This window comes from Aureobasidium melanogenum (assembly GCF_000721775.1).
Source record: "Aureobasidium melanogenum CBS 110374 unplaced genomic scaffold scaffold_3, whole genome shotgun sequence".
Lineage (NCBI taxonomy): Eukaryota > Fungi > Ascomycota > Dothideomycetes > Dothideales > Saccotheciaceae > Aureobasidium > Aureobasidium melanogenum.
In genome coordinates, this window is record NW_024470055.1 from 432,938 (window position 1) to 452,051 (window position 19,114).

The window sequence follows — 19,114 nt, forward strand, 5'->3', positions numbered from 1 at the left end:
ACTTATTGCCAGTCAAATCTCAGGCTGACATCTGGCAAGTACGTTTTGTCTCCACATCTACCGCAAAAGTTTTACAACCGCGGTATACACGATGGAACTTGACAACGAAAATTTTAGGCTAAATGAGAAGCTAAAAGATCTGGTATGGCCATGAATCTTACTTGCAGCAATGCTGCACCTAACAGGCACCACATCGAAAATCGATAGACGTGATGCATACCGTGCCGTGGGGCCGTGGAAGATCATGGCCATGCAGGTAGTGTTGCGGGGGTGAGCTTGCGGGGTGGTGGTATACTCGTCCGTACTGGTCCGAAAATGCTGCCTCTTATGTATAGAACAGTCAAGGGCACAAGACCTATACCCGGACCGTGTTGACCGCCAGCATACAGGCAAAAACCAAAAGTACTCCCGGGTCAATAACAATATGCAGTATATCACGAGGCTGGCCAGGAAGAAATGAGGGGCTTTTGGGCTGGCTGGGAGAGTATAAGAAGATGCTCGTTGCCATATAGAAGGGTAAACCAAGGCTCTCAATATCTGACAGGCAACTGGTCAGTATGTTCTCTCTCTTGTCTCTCTTTACCTCAACGCTGCTGGCCTCGACTGCCTTGGCATGGCCAAGTGCACCTCCAGCACAGTTTGTCCAGAACACAACCGTGTTCGTCCCACCAGCCAACTGGCCAGACAAGGGTGGCAGTTATGCTCGCTCCGTCCTCCTCAATCAGGACTGTGAGCAAGGGGAGCCTACTATTCTGGCCACCGCGGCATACAGCCCTCCAGACGGCCAATACTTTATCATCTATAAGAGCACCGACTACGGAGCCAGCTGGTCGGAACTCTCCAAGGCATACTTCAACGGCAATGCTAGCTTGAGTGGCGGGATCATCTTACAACCCTTCATGTACGAGTTGGCCCAGCCTTTTGGAAAATACCAGCCTGGAACGATCCTTTTGTCTGGTAACCGTATCCCTGGCGACTCCTCCAGCACCAACATTCAGTTGTATGCTAGTACAGACAAAGGGTAAGTCATCTCTGAGAAAGCAATGTTTCCAGTCTGACATCTGTAGTGTATCCTGGGAGTATGTCTCAACGGTAGCCTATGGTGGACCTCCCAACACCGACAACGGCGCGCCTTGTGTCTGGGAGCCCTTCATTCTCGCCTACGACAACCAAGTCAACGTGTTCTACTCCGACCAGCGCGATCCTCAGTATGGTCAAAAGCTTGCTCACCAGTCCAGTGGAGACCTAATGTCGTGGGGCGATGTTGTCAACGATGTCGCCTATGCGAACTACACACAGCGACCAGGCATGATCACCATCGCCCAGATCGGCAACGGAAAATGGATGTGCTCTTATGAAGTTGGTCTCTGGTCGGATCCTGCCACCGGTAACGACGACGGTGCCCCCTATGCCACCCACTACAAGATTGCAGACTCACCTCTTGAGTTCGGCTCAGTTGGCGACAACATGCTCAGGACTCCCGAAGGTGTCTCTAGCGCAGGTCCTTACACTGTCTGGACACCCGCTGGCGGCCCTTCAGGTACCATCGTTGTGAGTGACTCCACATACGACCAATTCTTCCTCAACACACAGAACGGAGATCCCGGTGCATGGCAGAATGTCAGTAGCCAAGGCCATGGAGTCGGCTACACCAGATCTTTGAGGGTCCTGCCAGGAAACGGCGGAAAGACCATTCAAGTGTACAATGGCGGAATGTACGGTTCTAACATGACTGAATTTACTGCCGGCGATTTCATTGTGCCAGGACCTGCTGGTAAGGGTCCAGGTGCTCAGGGCTTCCCTGCTTGCAACCACAACAGCGGCGGTTATGGACATGGCTGGGGCTGGGGTAGTCCATGGTCATAGATAGACATCAGAATGATCTGGACGAATTTCTTTTCAATGGCGGTTAGGTTGACTGTGGAAGTCGAGAGATGAGGTTGATGAAGGTGAAACCATGCCAAGCGTTCATGCGTAGGCCAAGCACACATTCAACCTATTTATCCAACTACGTCTCCTACTTCTTCTACACATTCAGTTTTAACACGAAGAAGTCGCTATGCTATCGATGTATACGACTCGCTTGATGCATACTTGACCTGAACGAGCAGTGGTGTCAACACCTCCACTCCCCAGCCACTTCCGTAGGCGGTAATCAGCCGAACCACTCCTTCATGGCTAATGTGAGTCTTGGCAAATGGGCGAATATCAGATGAGCACAAGATATCGTGCAGATCATCAAGGGCGACTTTCGTCCTCTCCATCCCTGTGGAGTGTCACAGTGGAGTACCTGTGGAGTCCATAGGGTAGACCGAGGCTCGAAGGATCCTTCTCCCGCCGGACAGTCACTTCTGCACAAGAGATCTTCGACTTGGCAATCAGAAACCCTATTTCCTGCTCTGCTGCACATGACTACCAAGCAACAGTTCAACCGAGCATCATGTTGCTTGTGTAGAGGGAACGATGTGGTTCAAAGGTATAAAGAAAGGCAAGTGCCATGGCATAGATCAATTGATCAAAGTACACTGCCTTGGAGCATCAGCCTTAAACTCTCAACTTGCCTCAGCCTCCTCTCTTTTCTCTCGTCATCATGTTCTTCTCCAAACTAGGACTTCTGGTCCTCAGCGGTGTATCTGCTGTTCTCGGTGCCAACTACTCGAACCCACTAGAGCCAAAGGACGGTGGTGATCCTTCTATTGTATGGCACGAGGGGTACTGGTACTTTACCGCAACCAATTATCGAGACATCAGTGTTCGACGCGCAACAACTCTCGCGGGTCTCAAGACTGCTTTGCCAAAGACAGTATGGGCACCTAGCGCCGAGTACCCATCACGCCAATGCAACATCTGGGCGCCTGAGCTACATATCGTGGACGGACAGTAAGTGTACTGCACAAAACACCTGCGACATTCCGAACACTCGACTAAACGTTCAATCAGATGGCACATCTACTTCTCAGCCGGCGGCTGCGACGACAACGCCATCCAACAATCCCAAGTCCTCCGCGGCGGAAAATCTCCCTGGGACACATTCGATTTCTACGGCACCATCAACGCCCCGGCCTGGTCAATCGACGGAACACCTCTAACTATCAACAACCAAAACTACTTCGTCTACTCCTGCTTTCGCAACGACACCGGCGAAAACTTGCAATCCCTTTGCATCGCCAAAAACTCCGATATCCTCACTATTGGAGAAGAACATCTCCTTGCCTCACCCACAGAGGCTTGGGAACGCAATGGACAGATGCCGGTTAACGAAGGTCCGTTTGCTCTGTATAGCAAAAACCGCACTTTTCTGTCTTACTCGGGGTCTTTCTGTTGGGATCCCTCATACTCACTCGGCCTCCTTGAATACATCGGTGGTGATCCACTCGAACAAAGCAGTTGGGTCAAGACTGGACCTCACTTTAGCCAAGCAAATGGCATGTACAGTACTGGCCACAATAGCTTCTTTACTAGCCCTGATGGCACGGAAACTTGGATGGCATATCATTCTTCTCCTAATCCTGCTGGCAGCTGTGGAGATAGATATGCCAATGCAAAGAAGATTGATTTCGAGGCTGATGGTTTTCCTATCCTTGGTGAGCCGATTGCCGAAGGAGCAGTCTTGCCTGGTCCTGCCGGAGAGCCACAAGCTTGATTGTTTAGAAACCGAACAAATTTGATTACTGGGACAAATGGAAGCATGATAAAGAAACCCTGGTAGCCATTCATGATTCAATGAGAGCCTAAGAGATGTTGGCTCTTAGTGGATACCACATATTTCTCAGAAACATTGCGCATCGCGATAGTCATAGATAAATGCCAAACTCCAGATGGAGCCACTTATCACGAAGTCTGACACAATCTCCGCAATGTATGACCTTACTCCCACCTTGGGGCATGGACATCTCCATTGTCTCAATGCACAATTGTTTCTGAATTGTGGAGATGACCAAGGAGAGCCAATAAGACACTGACTCTCAGTGGAAATAACCTGCTTTCTAGAAGTACTGTGCATTTCTACAACCACATATTGACGGTCTTCGGCACACGAGACTGAAGAAAGGCAGCGAAGAATAGTATTGGATATCTTTATTCTCAGCAAATCTAAAGATAGGCCAATCCTTCACCGGCGATAATTTCCAAATCACTCCTCATACCCCAAACTTCAGCACCAGCTCTGCCAAGCACCTCAAGTCTCTTACCAGCACCCAACTCATAGATCCTAGTGATCAAATCACCATCAACAATACCTCTAGCTCCAAGCCCTTCACTCTCGACCGAGCGGTAGGCTCGCGGGTTGAGACCAGCCGCGTGTTCAAGGATACTGGATAATGTTGTCTGAAGTGCTGAGAGACGTCGGTAGGTAGCCTCGTCAAGAGGTGTCAGTAATGCGATACTGCCGGTTTGGGTTGTGATCAGGATGTGGTTGAGCGTGGCTGGCTTTGAGGGTTCGCTGTCGCTGTCTGCCATGTCCTCGTCGGGGTTCTGCTCGGCGAATGGTGACAAGGTAGAGGGAAGTAGTGTCATCGAGGTAGGCATGTGTCCAAGGTGGAAGGTGCTTCTGTGGAGCAGACGTTGACCAGACAATGATTTGGGATCTGTGAGTGTCAGTATGAATGTATGAGACGGAAAATTGCATGATACATACGTTCAGGATCGTATTGTAACACATGGATGTCAAGATCTGCGTCGATGAGGAGGATGTACAGCTGGCCTTCGAACGGCAGGAACTCAGCCGAGATCACCTCCATCTGCGATCGTGACTTTCCGAAGAGCGAGAGCTTATAGGGCTCTTCCTGTAAGTGTGTTAGTGATGTTTCTCAAAGAGCTTAGCACGTTTCTTACTCCGAAGCCACCAAACCAAAGACCTTTCCAAGCATCTGCGGCAATCCAGAGTTTGCTGCTCGCCAATGTCTTTAGTGATGTGATGTAGCATTGCGCATCGAGGAAAGCGACGGGCAAGCACGATCCGTCCTCTCTTAATCCACGAATCATAATTTTCTGTCCTTGAGCAGTGCCAACAAGACCAGCGATGCCCATCAACGCGGTGATGCCACTCTTAGTCTCTTCTCTACCAAAGACACGGAACTTCTTGCCTGTCTCTGGTTGGCCAGGCTCTGGCACAACGTCGATGATCTCCAGGGTGTAGATGCAACCCTTGGCAGCATAGTTTTCTGCTCTCTGTGAAATGGTACCCAGAGCGACTAGCAACCTGTGCTGATGTGTGATTTCTGAGACTTCGAGAGGCATGACCTCCATCGACGTGATCAACTCGTACGGGGGAATGTCGTACGTGTCGATGATGCGATCTGCTCGTGCGTCGTACAGATGCACGCGGAACAGCAGCGATTTCGGTCGAAGAGTGATTTCTAAAGCATCATGTCAGTCTTGTTCCTCGCTTCAGATCACAACTTGCATACCTTCATCTGCCGCTGGATGCCTAGGGTCGTCCTCCGGAGGATAGAAGTCGACCTCTTCCTGAGTCGTGATCACATAGCAGTCACGCTCTGAATGGTATGCGATCTTCTGGACTTCGACATGCTCGGGGAAGGGCGAAAACTTGCGAATGGACCATCCGTTGGAAGCGAATCTTGTGCCATCGGGAATTTGACCTTCACGTAACGTGCCCTGGTGGCATGGTCAGTATTGTATTGCTAGGTATCGCACAAACTTTGTGGCTTACGTCGGTGTCGACCCATGCAAATCCGGCTTCGCACTTGCGGCTGTTGAGACCAGACAGCCTGAGGACGCCCTTTCCTCGCAGGCTGACAATGCGTGGCAGGCTCGAAGCATCTTTCACCACAAAGCTTGGCGAGCCACCTGCCATGAAGACGGTAGAATATCCACCAACGTTGGGTAAGAACTTGAGTGGAGCAGGCTTTTGAAGAGAAGCGTCCTCATTGAACTTCGGCATATGTAATCCGGGTACCTTGCGGAACTTTAGATTTGTGGTGAATGGCGAGGAAGCTATGGAAGGAGCTGAAGGATGATGGAAAGGCTCATAGATGATGAGGTCGTCCGCTGATGAGCGCAGCTAGATGTACGTGTAAGCGTGTGATTCTGAGCGCTAGAGGGTGGGCTTACAATGAGATATGGCAATTTGGCTGTTGCATCGCCCAGGTCCGCGAAGATGAGTTCGGTCAGTGTTTCCTTGCCAACATTACGACGAGGCGCACTCTCATTTGAGAGTACTGGTGACAAGACTGAGAGACTCGGAGCCTCGTAAACTGGCTGTTCCAGGTTCGGAAGCTCAAAGACCTATGACCATGGTATTAGCAAATCGTGTGTCTGTGGGTTGTTCATAGACCTAAGCTTACAGCAAGACCTCCTTCAGCATTGAGCAGGAAAACTAATGCCTTATCACCAGTCTTCTCTGACCTGTATACACTGCCAGACAACCATTTCGAGGCTAAAGCGGCATCACCACGCTCAAGTTCGTCAAGGTCACCACTCTTGTCTACTTGCAGAATCTGCAAACTCGAGTCTTCCCTAAGCAGTAGGAGGTATGGATCGCAGAATGACGAGTGTACAACTGTGAGCTCTGCGTCGGTCTCCTCATCGATGATCGGGAAGATCTGAGAAAGACCAAGATCTAGAGGCACGCTAATTAGTACACGACTCTGGAACAGGTAGATAAAGTGGCAAATGGCAAGTGATGGGAAGATGACAGATTTGTATTGGAAAGGCTATAGTACACATGATGACATATACGGCATCCTCAGTGTTGGCTCCCGTAGACAACTGTGCATCTGAGATACCCCGAGATGTTGTTTCTTTCAGGTCAGACGACTCTAAAGCCGTGTTGAGTGTTGCAATGATGGGAATGACATTTGGACATGGGCAAGGTGGTTTGCGAACGGGAAGAGCTTTCCGAGACTTACCTGCATCGTAACTCCTGACTTCATGCTTCCTCACTTGAACAATCCTTGTACCAGAGGCCAAAATGCCAACATCCAAGGTTTCACCTTCACCCTCGAACTCGGTTCCAGTCACCTCGGTGTAACTCATACTTTCATCGCCCTGCTTGGTGTCGGTGACTTCGTTATCAATCTTGAATACCTTTGAGCTTTCGGCGCCATCTTCATCAGCGTGGCAGGTGATAAGATACTGGTCAAACTGCATATCAGATGCAAGCTGCGCCTCAGGATTCTGTGTACCATCTGTGGGTTTTGGTAGACCGCGAGGGGCTGCCCGCTTTGCACAAGCGGTCCAGACCGCTTGAGCATGGGGTATCTCTACTGTTCGAAGGGGACTAGGTGTTAGTTCACGATTGATGAATGCAAGCTTCGATGCACGTTCCCGACCAACGCTTGCAAGCAGGGAAAGTTGTGGCTCAAGATCGTTCTCAGAAAGGTCAGTGGCGTATTTGCCCAGACAGACGTTCTTGATAGGACCCAGACTGAACAAATTGTCGTGCACCCTGAAGAAGTAGCTATCCGGGCCGCTAGAATCGGCAGCCTGGGAGGTCGTCTGTTTTATAACCGGAGCTTCGTCGGCGTACAAGTCGTCATCTGCATCGTCGTCGAGATCTTCCTCATCCATTGAGAGTTCAGCATCTTCGGCAATCATTTGTGCATGACTACGCTTGCGCGTCTGTGAGGTCTTCTTAGACCAGCCAATAAGAGTGGAGTCACCATCTTCGCTGCCCAGGAATAATCTACCGCGTCCTAAAGAGGCAGCGCAGTTCGCAGCAGTCTTCAATTGGTGACCGCCATGAGTAGAATCTACCAAATGAACGGACAAACCAGAAACCGAGCGACCATCGATACGGAATGACAATATCGCCAGGCGGCCGGTGTTCAGGACTATCAGCATGTTGCCGTTCGTGTGGTCCAAAGCCTCGACCACACAGTCTTCCAGGCGCAAACCAAGGTCGGACTGATCAGCCATGGCGAAGTTTGAGCTTAGCTTGGCGAATTCGTTCACGGCAACAGCATTTGTTTTTCCCGCCTGGTCGACATGTACCAGCTCGTTTGCGCCAACAAGCAGAGCACCGCCGACAGGTAAGGGAAGAGGGACGACGCGGAAAATATCAAAAGGCAGACCAGTAACAGATAGCAAAGTGGTGGAGGCACGCTGATCCAAGTCGAGGGTAAAGACGGTGTAGTTCAGTATGTCCTTGCGTTCGTCAAGCAAACCATGGCTGGGAGCCTTGTTTGACGAAATAATGCCAAAAGTAGGTTCTCTATACTCGTGCAAAAAGGCGAGATGGACAGGATGCGTGAGAGCAGGATCGAGAGCGGTAAGGGGTAGGACGAATGATGCCGAATAGGGAGTCTCGAATTGGGCATCGGTGCCGGTGACGGGCGCTTTTGTGGGTGGAGGGGTATCAAGGTCGTCTTCATCAGCCAAATCATCGGCAGACTGGCGGAATGGAATGATGGCGAGGTGTTTTGTGCCAAATTTGAGAGCGGCGCATCTGCTGCTTGGATCGACGCTGAGATAACTAGGCGTGTCGGCAAGGGATGGGCCGAAGGGAAGTGTATTTGTTGTTTCGCGCTCGTAGTAATGGATGGAGACTGTCGAGATGCGGTAATTGAGGGGGTCCCATTCGATCAAACTGATCTTTGCGTCCTGTGTGGAGACCAGCAAGGCCTCGGCGCCAGTCTTTGTGTTCAGGGCCTTGACTCTTTGCAGCGAAGTGATGGTTCCTGACACGGGGTACTCGCCCAGAAGTACTAGCTTTGCCGTGTTCTCAACGCGATGGACGCTTTCAGGGCCTTCAATGGCACCAGTGTCGAGACGGGGGTTGGCAGATGATGGTTTGACATCGGTTGCGACGGTCTTTAGAGTGAAGACCTGGAGCAACGAGGTCTTTGCGACGACGAGGTTAGTCGCACCAGGAGCGACAAATGGCAGGGCGACGGCATTGGAGACGGCGGTGGGCGCCACGAGTTCGGTGTAGCATTGCATTATGTGTCGTCGCGCATTGCATGCAATGTCGAGGAGATGACAATAATATCTGGCTGAAGCTCACGCCCGAGACAAGACGGAGCCGGAGCTACAATGCCAAGCTCCCGTCCGTGCTATATCAGTGCACGGACGGACGAGCGGGACGAAGCGCCAAGATGACGTCTGCCCATCAATTGCGGAGGAAGCAATCAGGGAAGGAACCTCTGGACTTGTCTTGCTGCCGTGTGAAGCTGTCGCAAGCTCCTTCTTCTGGCAAGCCTGCAATGCGCCGTGTGTGAAAGAGCGCTGCCTTCCTACGACTTTTCCACTACTCGACAGGAAGCCACTGTACAGCTCCTGCCTGCCTAACACCATGGCACTAATCCAAACCTCTCTCATCTGGGTCGCATATGCCGTCGCACTTGCGATCCTGCTAGTCGTGGCATCCATCTTCGTCTACATCTACCAGGCCCCTCGCGAACGCTCTGCTGTCGTATCAATCGTATGCATCCTCACCGTGCTCTCTCTGCTGGCTACCGTCCTATTGCTACCCGTCGATGTCGCTCTTGTGTCTTCCACTACATCGTCCAAACTCGGCAGAAAGAAAGACTGGGCTACTCCTGATGCTGTCGACAACATCTTGTTCCAACTTAAGATCGTCTACTACACTCTTTACAGCCTGGACGCTGTCTTGTGCTTGATTGTCGTTCCCTTCACCTACTTCTGGTACGAGGAACGTGATGAAGTAGCCGCCGAGGAGGGCAGCCAAACTGCCGCCGGTCGTCTCTGGGGTGCTTTCAAGTACACCATCGCCTTTATCTTGTTCGTCGTTATCATCTTCCTCGTAGGCTTCTTCGTCCCCGTTGCAAAGAACAGGCCTCAGAAGCATCTTGATCTGGACTTCTTCAAGGACCTGCTGGCCGAAAATCGTGAGTCCGTCGTTTCTCTGCTCTTGGTTCGATAGCTGACTTGCATTAGACGGTGAGCGTGCCTTGACCTTCTGCGTCGGTCTTCTCTTGACCCTCGGAACCCTCCTATACTGCATTTACACAGGCCCTGGCTTGGCTCTCTTGCCCCTTACTCTGATCAAGACCGCTCCTCGCATCTCTGCCCCTACTTTAGCTGCCACCACCTCTTCTCAGCTGACGCAGAATCGCGAGCGTCAGCGACAACTTGAGAACCGTAACGAAGGCCGTGACAATGGTCTTGACACTCGCGACCGCCGTGAACTCGAAGCTCTCATCCGAGAGGAACGTACGCTTGTTCGCCGTGAACGTTTGGCTGCCGAAGACATGGGCGAGGGTCAGAATTGGTTCATTCGTGTCTGGCTCAAGACAGAGGCTGTCTTCAGACCCCTGAAGCTTCTTGGCGGTCTTCTGCTCATCGTCATTGTGCTTGTTGTCTGGGCCAGCATGTTGGTTACTGGTGTCGACAAGATCAAGAACTCGGTATGCAAGACTGGATGCGGTTACTTGCTTGGTCACAACAAGATCTTCCAGCCTATCAACTGGCTGTTCGTTGTCACCTCAAAGGTCTTCCCCATCGACTATGTCATCTTCCTGCTACTAACCCTTCTCTTCTTCGCCGGCTCTGTCGTTGGCATCGCCACTATTGGCATTCGCTTCTTGTGGGTCAGCCTCTTCAAGATTCGCAAGGGTCACACCGCCCCACAAGCTCTCCTGATGGGAACCGTCATGCTTACTCTGATCGTCTTCGCCATTAACTACGCTGTCGCCATGATGGTTGCTCCACAATACGCCACTTTCGGCCCTCAGACGTACTGCGACAGACCTACCCACCACCCCGATCAGCAGCCTGACTGTAGCAACCACCACAATGCCATCCGCGCTTGCCGTGAGGCTGCTGACAACCCTGTCGCTCGTATGGTGTGTACACCCTCGGTCGTTAGCACCTTCCTCAACCGCATCACCATCAACTTCCCCTTCTTCGGCATTGTCGATTTCTGGGCTCAATTCGCTTTCCTTGGCATCTTCTTCATCGTCTTCGTTGTCATGCTGTTCCGCACTCCTCGTCTGGATGAGGAGCAGCTCGACGAGGATCTGGCCGAAGAAGAAGAGGAAGGTCTTCTCTCCAGCACTGGTCGTCGTTTCGGCGCCACCTGGTCGGATATCACTGGAAGAGCCACTGGTGTGAAGCGCGTTGGCGCTGACTATGGTACTCGTGGAGGCTCCTCCGAGGAGTGAACTTAATGTGTTATATATTTTCTGCTTCAGACTTGCATTTATGCTCTTGTCTTCTCTGTTTATATGAATAGTTTTGTGCTTTGGATCCGATATTTAGTACTGTTTGCCTGAAGTGGTCTCACATGAATTGCCTTTGATATCGAGAGTGTGGTGGACGGTCAACGGGACCACAGTCGAGAATGCTCAGATCGACATCTTCGTCATCTTCCTCTTGTTCGAATTCCGTATCCAATTTCATCTTGCGTTTCTCCTGCATTTCCACTTGTATCTCGAAGCCCTTATCGTTGTCATCGCGGGACAATGGTGCAGAATGACTGTCCACACAAGCTGTATTTGAGGAAGCAAAGCATTCTTCACTTGTGCTATTTATAGGTTCACTTATTGAAGCGAGTGAAGATAGCCTCTCTTCACAAAAGGCATTCGAACTGATCCACCACTTAGTAAGTTTTACTCTGATACGAGGGTACTTGCATCCAAGAGAACATCACATGTAGAGGCACCGCGTTCTTGAATGTTCTCTTCCATCGAAGAGGGTTTGGAGACGAGGTCGAAGAATTGAGTGAGAATATGGTCTTTGTCAGATATGTACAAAAAAACACTGTTCGCCAGATGCGACCTCTTTACATAATTCGTGAGCTAAATACTGAAAGCAAGGGATATAGTTGATGTCAAAACAGAAAAACTCGATGTGGTAGGTGCCGAGAAAGCCGAGGGCTTTTTACATCTTCTCGCCCACATAGCTCTCCTGGTGAGTAATACTCTTCTTGCGCATAGCGTTGTTCTCGATCTCGGTGAGAGATTGGTTGCGTGCGACTCCGTCTGCTCCGCCTGTAACGTCCTGGACTTCTTGGAATGAGACAGTGGGAACGAAGCCGGTGGATTGCCAGGCCTTGGAGACCTTGCCGTACAGCTCGTCGACCTGCTCCAGAGAGAGTCCCTTGGTCTCGTAGATGAAAGCCCAAACGAATACGACACAGGCGCCTAAATCACGAAAGTTAGCAAAGTTCGTTGAGAAAACAGTATTTCTCATTATACGTACAGCAGAATCCTGCCCAGACCCAGAAGACGTTGGTGTGGATGGCATCAACCATGTAAGGAGTGGCGAACGCGATTGCTATAGTACAAGGGTTAGAATGCTTGTTGCAAAGAAAGGAGAAAATCCAGGAAAATCACGTACCCCAGTTGAGCAGCCAGTTGGAAGCGGTGGTCATTGAAAGAGACTTGGCTCTGACCTTCAAGGGGAAGATCTCGCCAGTGACCACCCATGCACAAGGTCCCCACGTCGACGCGAAGAAGAAAATGTAGATACAAACGAAGGCGACGAGAGCCTTCTGAGCGGACTGGTTCTCAACAGGGGCGAGGCCAACACCGGCAACGATGATCTGACATACGGCCATGCCGATGGCTCCGAAGAGCAAGAGCTTTCTTCTGCCCCATTTCTCAACCATGTACAAGCCAGGGAGGGTCGAAGCGACGTTAATGCAGGAGGTGATTAAACTGATGGTGAAGCCGTTACCAATACCGGATTGCTTGAAGAAGGAAGTTCCGTAGTAGAAGATGAAGTTGACGCCAGTCAATTGCTGGAGAGCTTGGAGAGCACAACCAGTAGCAAGACGCTTGCCGAGGTTACCCTTGAAGCAATCAACGTAGGTAGCTTGTCCAAGAGACAATTCGTATTCGTGGTTGGCGGTGATCTCAGCCAATTCCTCCTCAATAGCAGGGTGATCGGTGGAAAGACGTCTGAGCTTGGCAAGAGCGCGAGCAGCCTCCGCATGCTTGCCCTGCTTGACATAGAATCGGGGAGTCTCGGGGAGCACGAGCAGACCACCAAAAAGGATGATAGCCCAAGCGAACTGAACAGCGATAGGAATGCGGTAACATCCAGTATCTTGGCGGTTCTTGGTGGCGTTGCCGACAATGGATGCGAGCAAAAGACCGATGGTGATTGCCAACTGTTATACACTGTTAGTAGTGATATAGAAATGACAAAAAGACGTTACTTTCTTGGTAAGAGCCCACGATTGTTCCTCTAATCCATTTGGGTGCAGTCTCGGATTGGTAGAGAGGAATCAAGGCGGAAAGACCACCAACACCGAGACCGGCAATAGTACGACCAGCGACGAAAAGGGGGATGGCGGTGGCAGCAGTCTGGAGAGCAACACCAATGCAGAAGACAACCAGCCATGACATCAGACCCATCTTGCGACCAAGGAGATCACCAGTGGGAGCTGAGAGAAGGGCACCGAAGAAAGTTCCAACGGAGAGCAATGAGACGATCTCGGATGACTGGCCCGAGGTGAGGGCATGTTTGCCGGTAGCAGGGTCGATGTGGGTAGCGAATAGCTTCAGCCAGTAATCCATGCCCAGGATATCGCCAATGGTACCTATAAAGCGAAGGTACAGTTAGCAAGATATCAAACGTTGGTTGTGGAAACACCACGACTTAGCTGAACGAAGTCGTGGTGTTTGTACATCGGGTTTACGTACCCGTATCGTAACCAAAGAGGACACCACCGAAAGCAACGAATGCACCGACGGCGATGGCGGGCCAAGTGGCTCCGGCCTCGCCTTCGGGTCGTTTGAAGGCGATAGGCATTGTGAAATGTAGATAGGATCGAAGTCCTTTTGTGGAAGAAGCAGCGAGAGTAGAGAAAGAAGAAGTGGTTGACAATGATGGAAAAGTACGAACAATGGGCATACGCTGGTGTTTATATAAGACAACAGAAAAAGAGGAAGGGACTACTAACGCACGGTCACTCACCCCATGGCTTCACCTCCTCATGTTCTCCAGACTCTGGAATGTGGAGGCCGGGGCCTGGACGATCCGGGAGGCGGCAAAGGAAGCGATACCTGTGGAGCTACCTGTACGAGCTGGCCCAGAGGCTTGAGCTTCGGCATGCCGCTAGGGTGCCGTTCGTTGAACGCTACCCGATACATGAACACCAACACGCAAGTATCTCGGACACACGCTCTCATGCTTGATCACAAGAATTCGCTTTGACCTTTACCTTGTCATCTTCAATCCAAATCTAGACAGCCCAAACAGCGCATGGCAACTCCAAATTACTTTTCGATGGGCCTGTATGTCATTATAGGCAAGATCTCAAACACCTGAAGTAAAAGATCGTATATCCAAGCGCGGAGAAACGCTCCTGCCCGGGTAAGCTCATGACCAAGCCTTCATACGGTCTGGGGAGGATGGTGCCCTAAGCTAGTAGGGTTCGAGCCAGGACTCGGCGGTTCTCTGCATGAGTCGCGCCGAGTATGGAAGCTTCGTCGGATGTTTCTTCGGAAATAGTTCTGACGGTAGCCGTATCGAGAAGACCAGAATACGTATTGATGTGTATGAGTGTGTACCCCTCCAGCGTGACGTTTAGAGTGCAAGCCAAGCAAAGTCTTGTGCGACAGAAGCAAGGAGTGAGATTCGATTCCAAGATCTTGCGCTTGTACCGATGTCGCGTGCTATTGCCTGCTGATCCTTCTTTCTAGTGTCAAACTAGAAAAAAAATAATCGTTGCGTGTCGGTGGGTCTTGCGAGTCGGCCTCGCACTGTGCACAGTGTTGCATGAACGTACCCGGCCGCTCCCCATGGCACCCCCAGAAAGATCATCGCTACCAGTCCAACGACATATGGAGATGCACCAGGGTTCATACCCAGGTGACCCCGCTCGAAGATGCTTGCAAACAGGATGAAAAAGTTGCCTCGAAGCAGCCACTCCCAATCTCGAGACGTCGTTCGTTGGCTTCCTTCTCGGTCCGTGATGCTCGACCGCAAGATGTCGCCCCGAGATACCGCAAGCCTCCCGAACGCCCCTTTCACCAAACCTGACAAGAATCCCGTGAGCCGTTACAACTCTTGGTGTACAGAAGCTTAAAGCGCCGCAATGACACCGAGGTGGCATGCCACTACTGCAGGTCTGGCGTCAAGGGCGTGTATAGTTGGCGGAGAAGGATCACACACTCATTTCAAGTTCCCGCACTCCCCCGTGGAGAACTCCAATTTGGCCTGGTGGAGTTACTGACGGCGAGAGGCGGTATTCAGAAATTGCGTTGGATCGTGATTGAGAGGTTGGGAGTGGAAAGGCAATGGTATTGCTATCGGCCCGGCTACTGATTCGGTTCTCATCGTCAAATCGATCAATTTTATCTATTGTCCGCGTGACAGACAGCTGACGAGGTTGACCTAGTTCAGTCAATGGTAGATGAAGCGGACATTGTTTAAGGTTGAAAGAAGGATTAAATCATGCTAGGGGTATCATGCTACGCTATGTTATGCTATGTATGCGTCGTGAGGAGGTTGTGCCGTCTTTGCACTTTGTGGAGTTGCGAGTAGTTTTTGGAAGATAAATCGACATATCTTCGACATGCAACATCATTTCATCGTACTGTTTCTTGATTTCTGGAAGCGAGTGAGTAAACATGTCCACAGCAACGACAGAAATGGAAGCGCACCTTCTGGAGTGAGGTCGTGAGGATAACCAAAGTCCGGCTCTAGTTTGAAGAATGGCGACGAGAGCGCTTCGAGCGATTGCTTCATCGTTTCCGTAGGTTTGTGGTAGCCCTGATCGTCACCGAGACTGATCCACTCCACGCCTAACGCATTCTCCACTTTTTTCAACTCGAAATCATACTGTGCGAGCAAGTCGACAGGAATTTGGTCGTCCCAAACAGTTGCATACTCGATATCGCGAAGCAGTGAACGCCTCAGTCGAGTCCGACAATCCTTGAAGGCAATTCCGCTGTTGCCGAGCATATCCCAGGCTCGACGGGTGTCTCCTGCATCGGCTATCATCTCAATGAATGAGTAATCGCCTCTGAGCTTGTTTTCGCTGAACTGGGATGACACTCTGCCTGTTTTGAGACGCAAGGGGTTATCCTGCCACAGCAACCACTCTTTCCAGAGCTCATCGGATGCTTTGCAGCGGGACAAGACAACAAGCCATCCATACAACTGAGTCCATTCGGTTCTGTCAAGGAATAGACCCAGGTGATGTTCGTCTTCCGGAGGAGTATCCTCGAATCCGAGAAGAACTTGCAGCAGATCACGACGTGACCATCTCCCATTACGGATCTCACCATAGCCATGAACTCCAACACTGCATTTTGCAATGATTGCTCTGAACAAGGTTTTCGCAATGGGAAAGCCCAGTTCCTTATGAAGTTTTAGATACCTCTTCATGCCGGGCAGGCTACGTGTCCGAGCAGCAAACTTGATGCCAACAGCTAAGAGATAGCGTGTAAGAGGCAGGTTCTCCCGACGAAAACGTGAGACGATTGTGCTGATAGCACCAAAGATCTTGTGGTCGGTTGCAGTGTCTCTGGCGCGGTAGAGAGCTCGGACAATGCAAAGATCCATATCTACCAGGTCTCGAGTGGTTTCCTTGCGTTGAAAGGCTACAGCAAGAACGCGCATAAGGTCTTGGGTGGTTTGACACCTCAGCAGTTGCTCCCTCATAAGCCGTCGGCGGAATTTGGGTCCTTGCTTCACAGCCATATGTCTGAGCAAGTCAGTCTGAGCTCACTATTCTTACCACGCCAAGACGCAAATATATCGCAAACAAAAACTGTTCAAGAATGTATAAATACATACTGACGGAATTCTGAGTGGTTGAGCATTTGGCCATTGATAGGGAAGTCAACTTTTAAGGAGTCCTTGACAACAGAGCGCAAGTGCATCTGTCGAAACAGCGGTTGCGTATCATTCAAGAGAAGACATCGAAGAGTATCGACAGGAGATTTTAGGTTGAGCTGGTGTTGGATCAGATCAACATCGACTTGATCAACAGGCGTATCTTGAACGCAAGTGGCGTGGGGGCGAGAGCAGCGGCGAATGTTTAGAATAGGTGCAAAGCGAGTAGAGATCTTGGTAGACAATATCATGGCGCCGTCTTGTCGAGCTGTACAAGATAGTCGCCATGCTGAAGTCGAAGAAGATACAGTCAACATATGATGATGGGTGAGGTCGGCATGAGGCCTGTTGTGCAACGTGGGGGAGGGGTTGGTTACAGAGCCGCCGCGATATCATGTTCTATAGCAACATGTTCTCTACCTATCAGACTGCTTCTAGACCGTTGCAAACATGGTGCTGGATGGACATTGCCAACCCGTCCCTGAATCAGGAAACGCCGTTAGCTCCGTCGAGATTGACGCAACTTTCAGCCCAATATCTTTTTTCTTTGCAGCTGTTTGCGACATCATATCTTGCATTGTACGAGGCAAAACAGATCATGTCGTCAACCGAGTCGCCAGCAGCGGCTCTAGAGCCAGCTCACACTTTTTCACCAAACCAAGGTTACGACTACGCCAACAACGACCAAGAACAAGCTGGTGGCGTCTTACTGGATGAAGGGATCGAAGATGAACAGGACGACTACTACGATGACTTGTTCGAGGACAGTGCCGACGAGGTCAACGATTCAGAAATCACTTCGTCCAACCCTGCCGACTTTACCAAATCATACAATCGCCAAAGACGTCTCAACGACGACCAAGTCCCTTCCTCTCAAAAGCCCAAGACCAACCCCGCCGGTCATAAACCTACTGCAAACACTCGAGCCAGTGTGGATGATCAAGTCCAGAGTCTGGCACAACATGCCTCCAAGCTGCGCCTCAACAACCTCGAGTCTGGCTTCGGCGGCGGCAAACAAGAAAGAGGAGGCGGCAAGGACAAGAGCGATCGCGCCACCAGTGAACAAGTTTTGGATCCCAGAACTCGCATGATTCTCCTGCAGCTCTTGAACAAGAACGTTGTATCCGAGATCAACGGTGTTCTGTCAACTGGAAAGGAAGCCAACGTCTACCACGCTGCAACAATCCCCGAGGATCACGACGACTCTGAGGGGCCTGCTGTCCCATTGCACAGAGCCATCAAGGTCTACAAGACAAGTATTCTGGTATTCAAAGACCGCGACAAGTATGTTACTGGTGATTTCAGATTCCGTGGTGGCTACAACAAGAGCGACAACCGCGCCATGGTCAAGGTCTGGGCAGAAAAGGAATTCAGAAACTTGCGCATTCTGCATGCTGCTGGCATTCCTTGCCCCGACCCTCTCTATCTCCGTCAACACGTCATGGTCATGAGTTTCCTGGGCAACAAGAAGGGTTGGCCTGCACCTCGTCTGAGAGACGTCGATTTCCAACTACCCACAGAAGAAGAAAATGCTGCCAAATGGAGGGAGATGTACATCCAATTGCTTGGTTACATGCGCATCATGTACCAGACTTGCCGCTTGGTCCATGGTGATTTGAGTGAATACAACTTGATGTACCACCAGGGTCGCATCTTCGTCATTGATGTCAGTCAAAGTGTCGAGCACGACCACCCACGCTCTCTTGAGTTCTTGCGTATGGATATCAAGAACATCAGCGATTTCTTTGCTCGCAAGGGTGTCGACTGTCTGCCCGAGAGAGCCATCTTTGGCTTCATTACTTCTGAACAAGGTGGTGTCGAGACTACTCAAATGGAAGAGCTCATCGCAAAAATGTACGAGACAAGAGAGCAGCAAGGCAACCAAGACGACGAGGAAGTCGACAACCAAGTTTTCAGACAACAATACATTCCTCAGACTCTTGAGCAAGTCTATGATGTCGAGCGCGACGCCGCACGAGTACAAAAAGGAGAAGGCGACGATCTCGTCTACAAAGCCCTTCTCGCAAACAAGACTACCATCGGCGCAGAGGATGCCGAAGACGATGGCGATGCCGAGGGCTCAGAAAGCGAGGAAGACGAATCTGAAGACCCTGACCGACCACGTAGGAAGCGCAACGAGGGCGAGAGACCCCGAGGCAAGCGTTTTGAAGACAAAGATACTAAGAAAGAACACAAAAAGGCAGTCAAGGAGGAAAAGCGCGAGAAGAGAAAGGAGAAGATGCCAAAGCATCTCAAGAAGAAACTCATTAGTGGTTCTTCTCGCGGCAAGCACTAGGTGATTTTACCACATTTTCTCGTTTTTAAGCTAAATGATACCACTTGTTATGACTTGCATACATGTTTTCAATCCGTCTTTCTTTGATTGCATTATCGATGATAG

At 50.7% G+C, this 19,114-nt stretch overlaps 7 protein-coding genes across 7 annotated transcripts; 4 read left to right on the plus strand and 3 right to left on the minus strand.

Annotated features, from left to right (window-relative positions):
* Window positions 1–557: 557 nt before the first annotated feature.
* On the plus strand, window positions 558–1,866 carry M437DRAFT_72590 (BNR/Asp-box repeat domain protein; the record flags this gene model as incomplete). The annotated part of the gene is made up of 2 exons (XM_041025882.1): window positions 558–1,021; window positions 1,068–1,866. 2 exons carry the CDS (start codon window positions 558–560, stop codon window positions 1,864–1,866), a joined length of 1,263 nt encoding a protein of 420 aa, XP_040882741.1.
* Window positions 1,867–2,590: 724 nt separating this feature from the next.
* M437DRAFT_81571 (Arabinanase/levansucrase/invertase) lies at window positions 2,591–3,643 on the plus strand (the record flags this gene model as incomplete). The annotated part of the gene is made up of 2 exons (XM_041027584.1): window positions 2,591–2,880; window positions 2,941–3,643. 2 exons carry the CDS (start codon window positions 2,591–2,593, stop codon window positions 3,641–3,643), a joined length of 993 nt encoding a protein of 330 aa, XP_040882742.1.
* Window positions 3,644–4,092: 449 nt separating this feature from the next.
* Window positions 4,093–8,901, minus strand: M437DRAFT_40719 (uncharacterized protein; the record flags this gene model as incomplete). Its single annotated transcript, XM_041020240.1, has 8 exons — window positions 4,093–4,586; window positions 4,637–4,784; window positions 4,834–5,357; window positions 5,409–5,616; window positions 5,672–6,022; window positions 6,073–6,246; window positions 6,306–6,580; window positions 6,870–8,901. 8 exons carry the CDS (start codon window positions 8,899–8,901, stop codon window positions 4,093–4,095), a joined length of 4,206 nt encoding a protein of 1,401 aa, XP_040882743.1.
* Window positions 8,902–9,253: 352 nt separating this feature from the next.
* On the plus strand, window positions 9,254–11,084 carry M437DRAFT_72593 (uncharacterized protein; the record flags this gene model as incomplete). Its single annotated transcript, XM_041025883.1, has 2 exons — window positions 9,254–9,809; window positions 9,859–11,084. 2 exons carry the CDS (start codon window positions 9,254–9,256, stop codon window positions 11,082–11,084), a joined length of 1,782 nt encoding a protein of 593 aa, XP_040882744.1.
* Window positions 11,085–11,802: 718 nt separating this feature from the next.
* On the minus strand, window positions 11,803–13,680 carry M437DRAFT_41194 (general substrate transporter; the record flags this gene model as incomplete). Its single annotated transcript, XM_041020336.1, has 5 exons — window positions 11,803–12,065; window positions 12,124–12,198; window positions 12,262–13,036; window positions 13,080–13,468; window positions 13,572–13,680. 5 exons carry the CDS (start codon window positions 13,678–13,680, stop codon window positions 11,803–11,805), a joined length of 1,611 nt encoding a protein of 536 aa, XP_040882745.1.
* Window positions 13,681–15,349: 1,669 nt separating this feature from the next.
* M437DRAFT_40325 (uncharacterized protein) lies at window positions 15,350–16,497 on the minus strand (the record flags this gene model as incomplete). The annotated part of the gene is made up of 2 exons (XM_041020176.1): window positions 15,350–15,483; window positions 15,537–16,497. The coding sequence occupies 2 exons, from the start codon at window positions 16,495–16,497 to the stop codon at window positions 15,350–15,352; spliced, it is 1,095 nt and encodes a 364-aa protein (XP_040882746.1).
* An 814-nt stretch (window positions 16,498–17,311) lies between these two features.
* Window positions 17,312–19,009, plus strand: M437DRAFT_40851 (serine/threonine-protein kinase RIO1; the record flags this gene model as incomplete). Its single annotated transcript, XM_041020265.1, has 1 exon — window positions 17,312–19,009. One exon carries the CDS (start codon window positions 17,312–17,314, stop codon window positions 19,007–19,009), a length of 1,698 nt encoding a protein of 565 aa, XP_040882747.1.
* Between the last annotated feature and the right edge of the window lie 105 nt (window positions 19,010–19,114).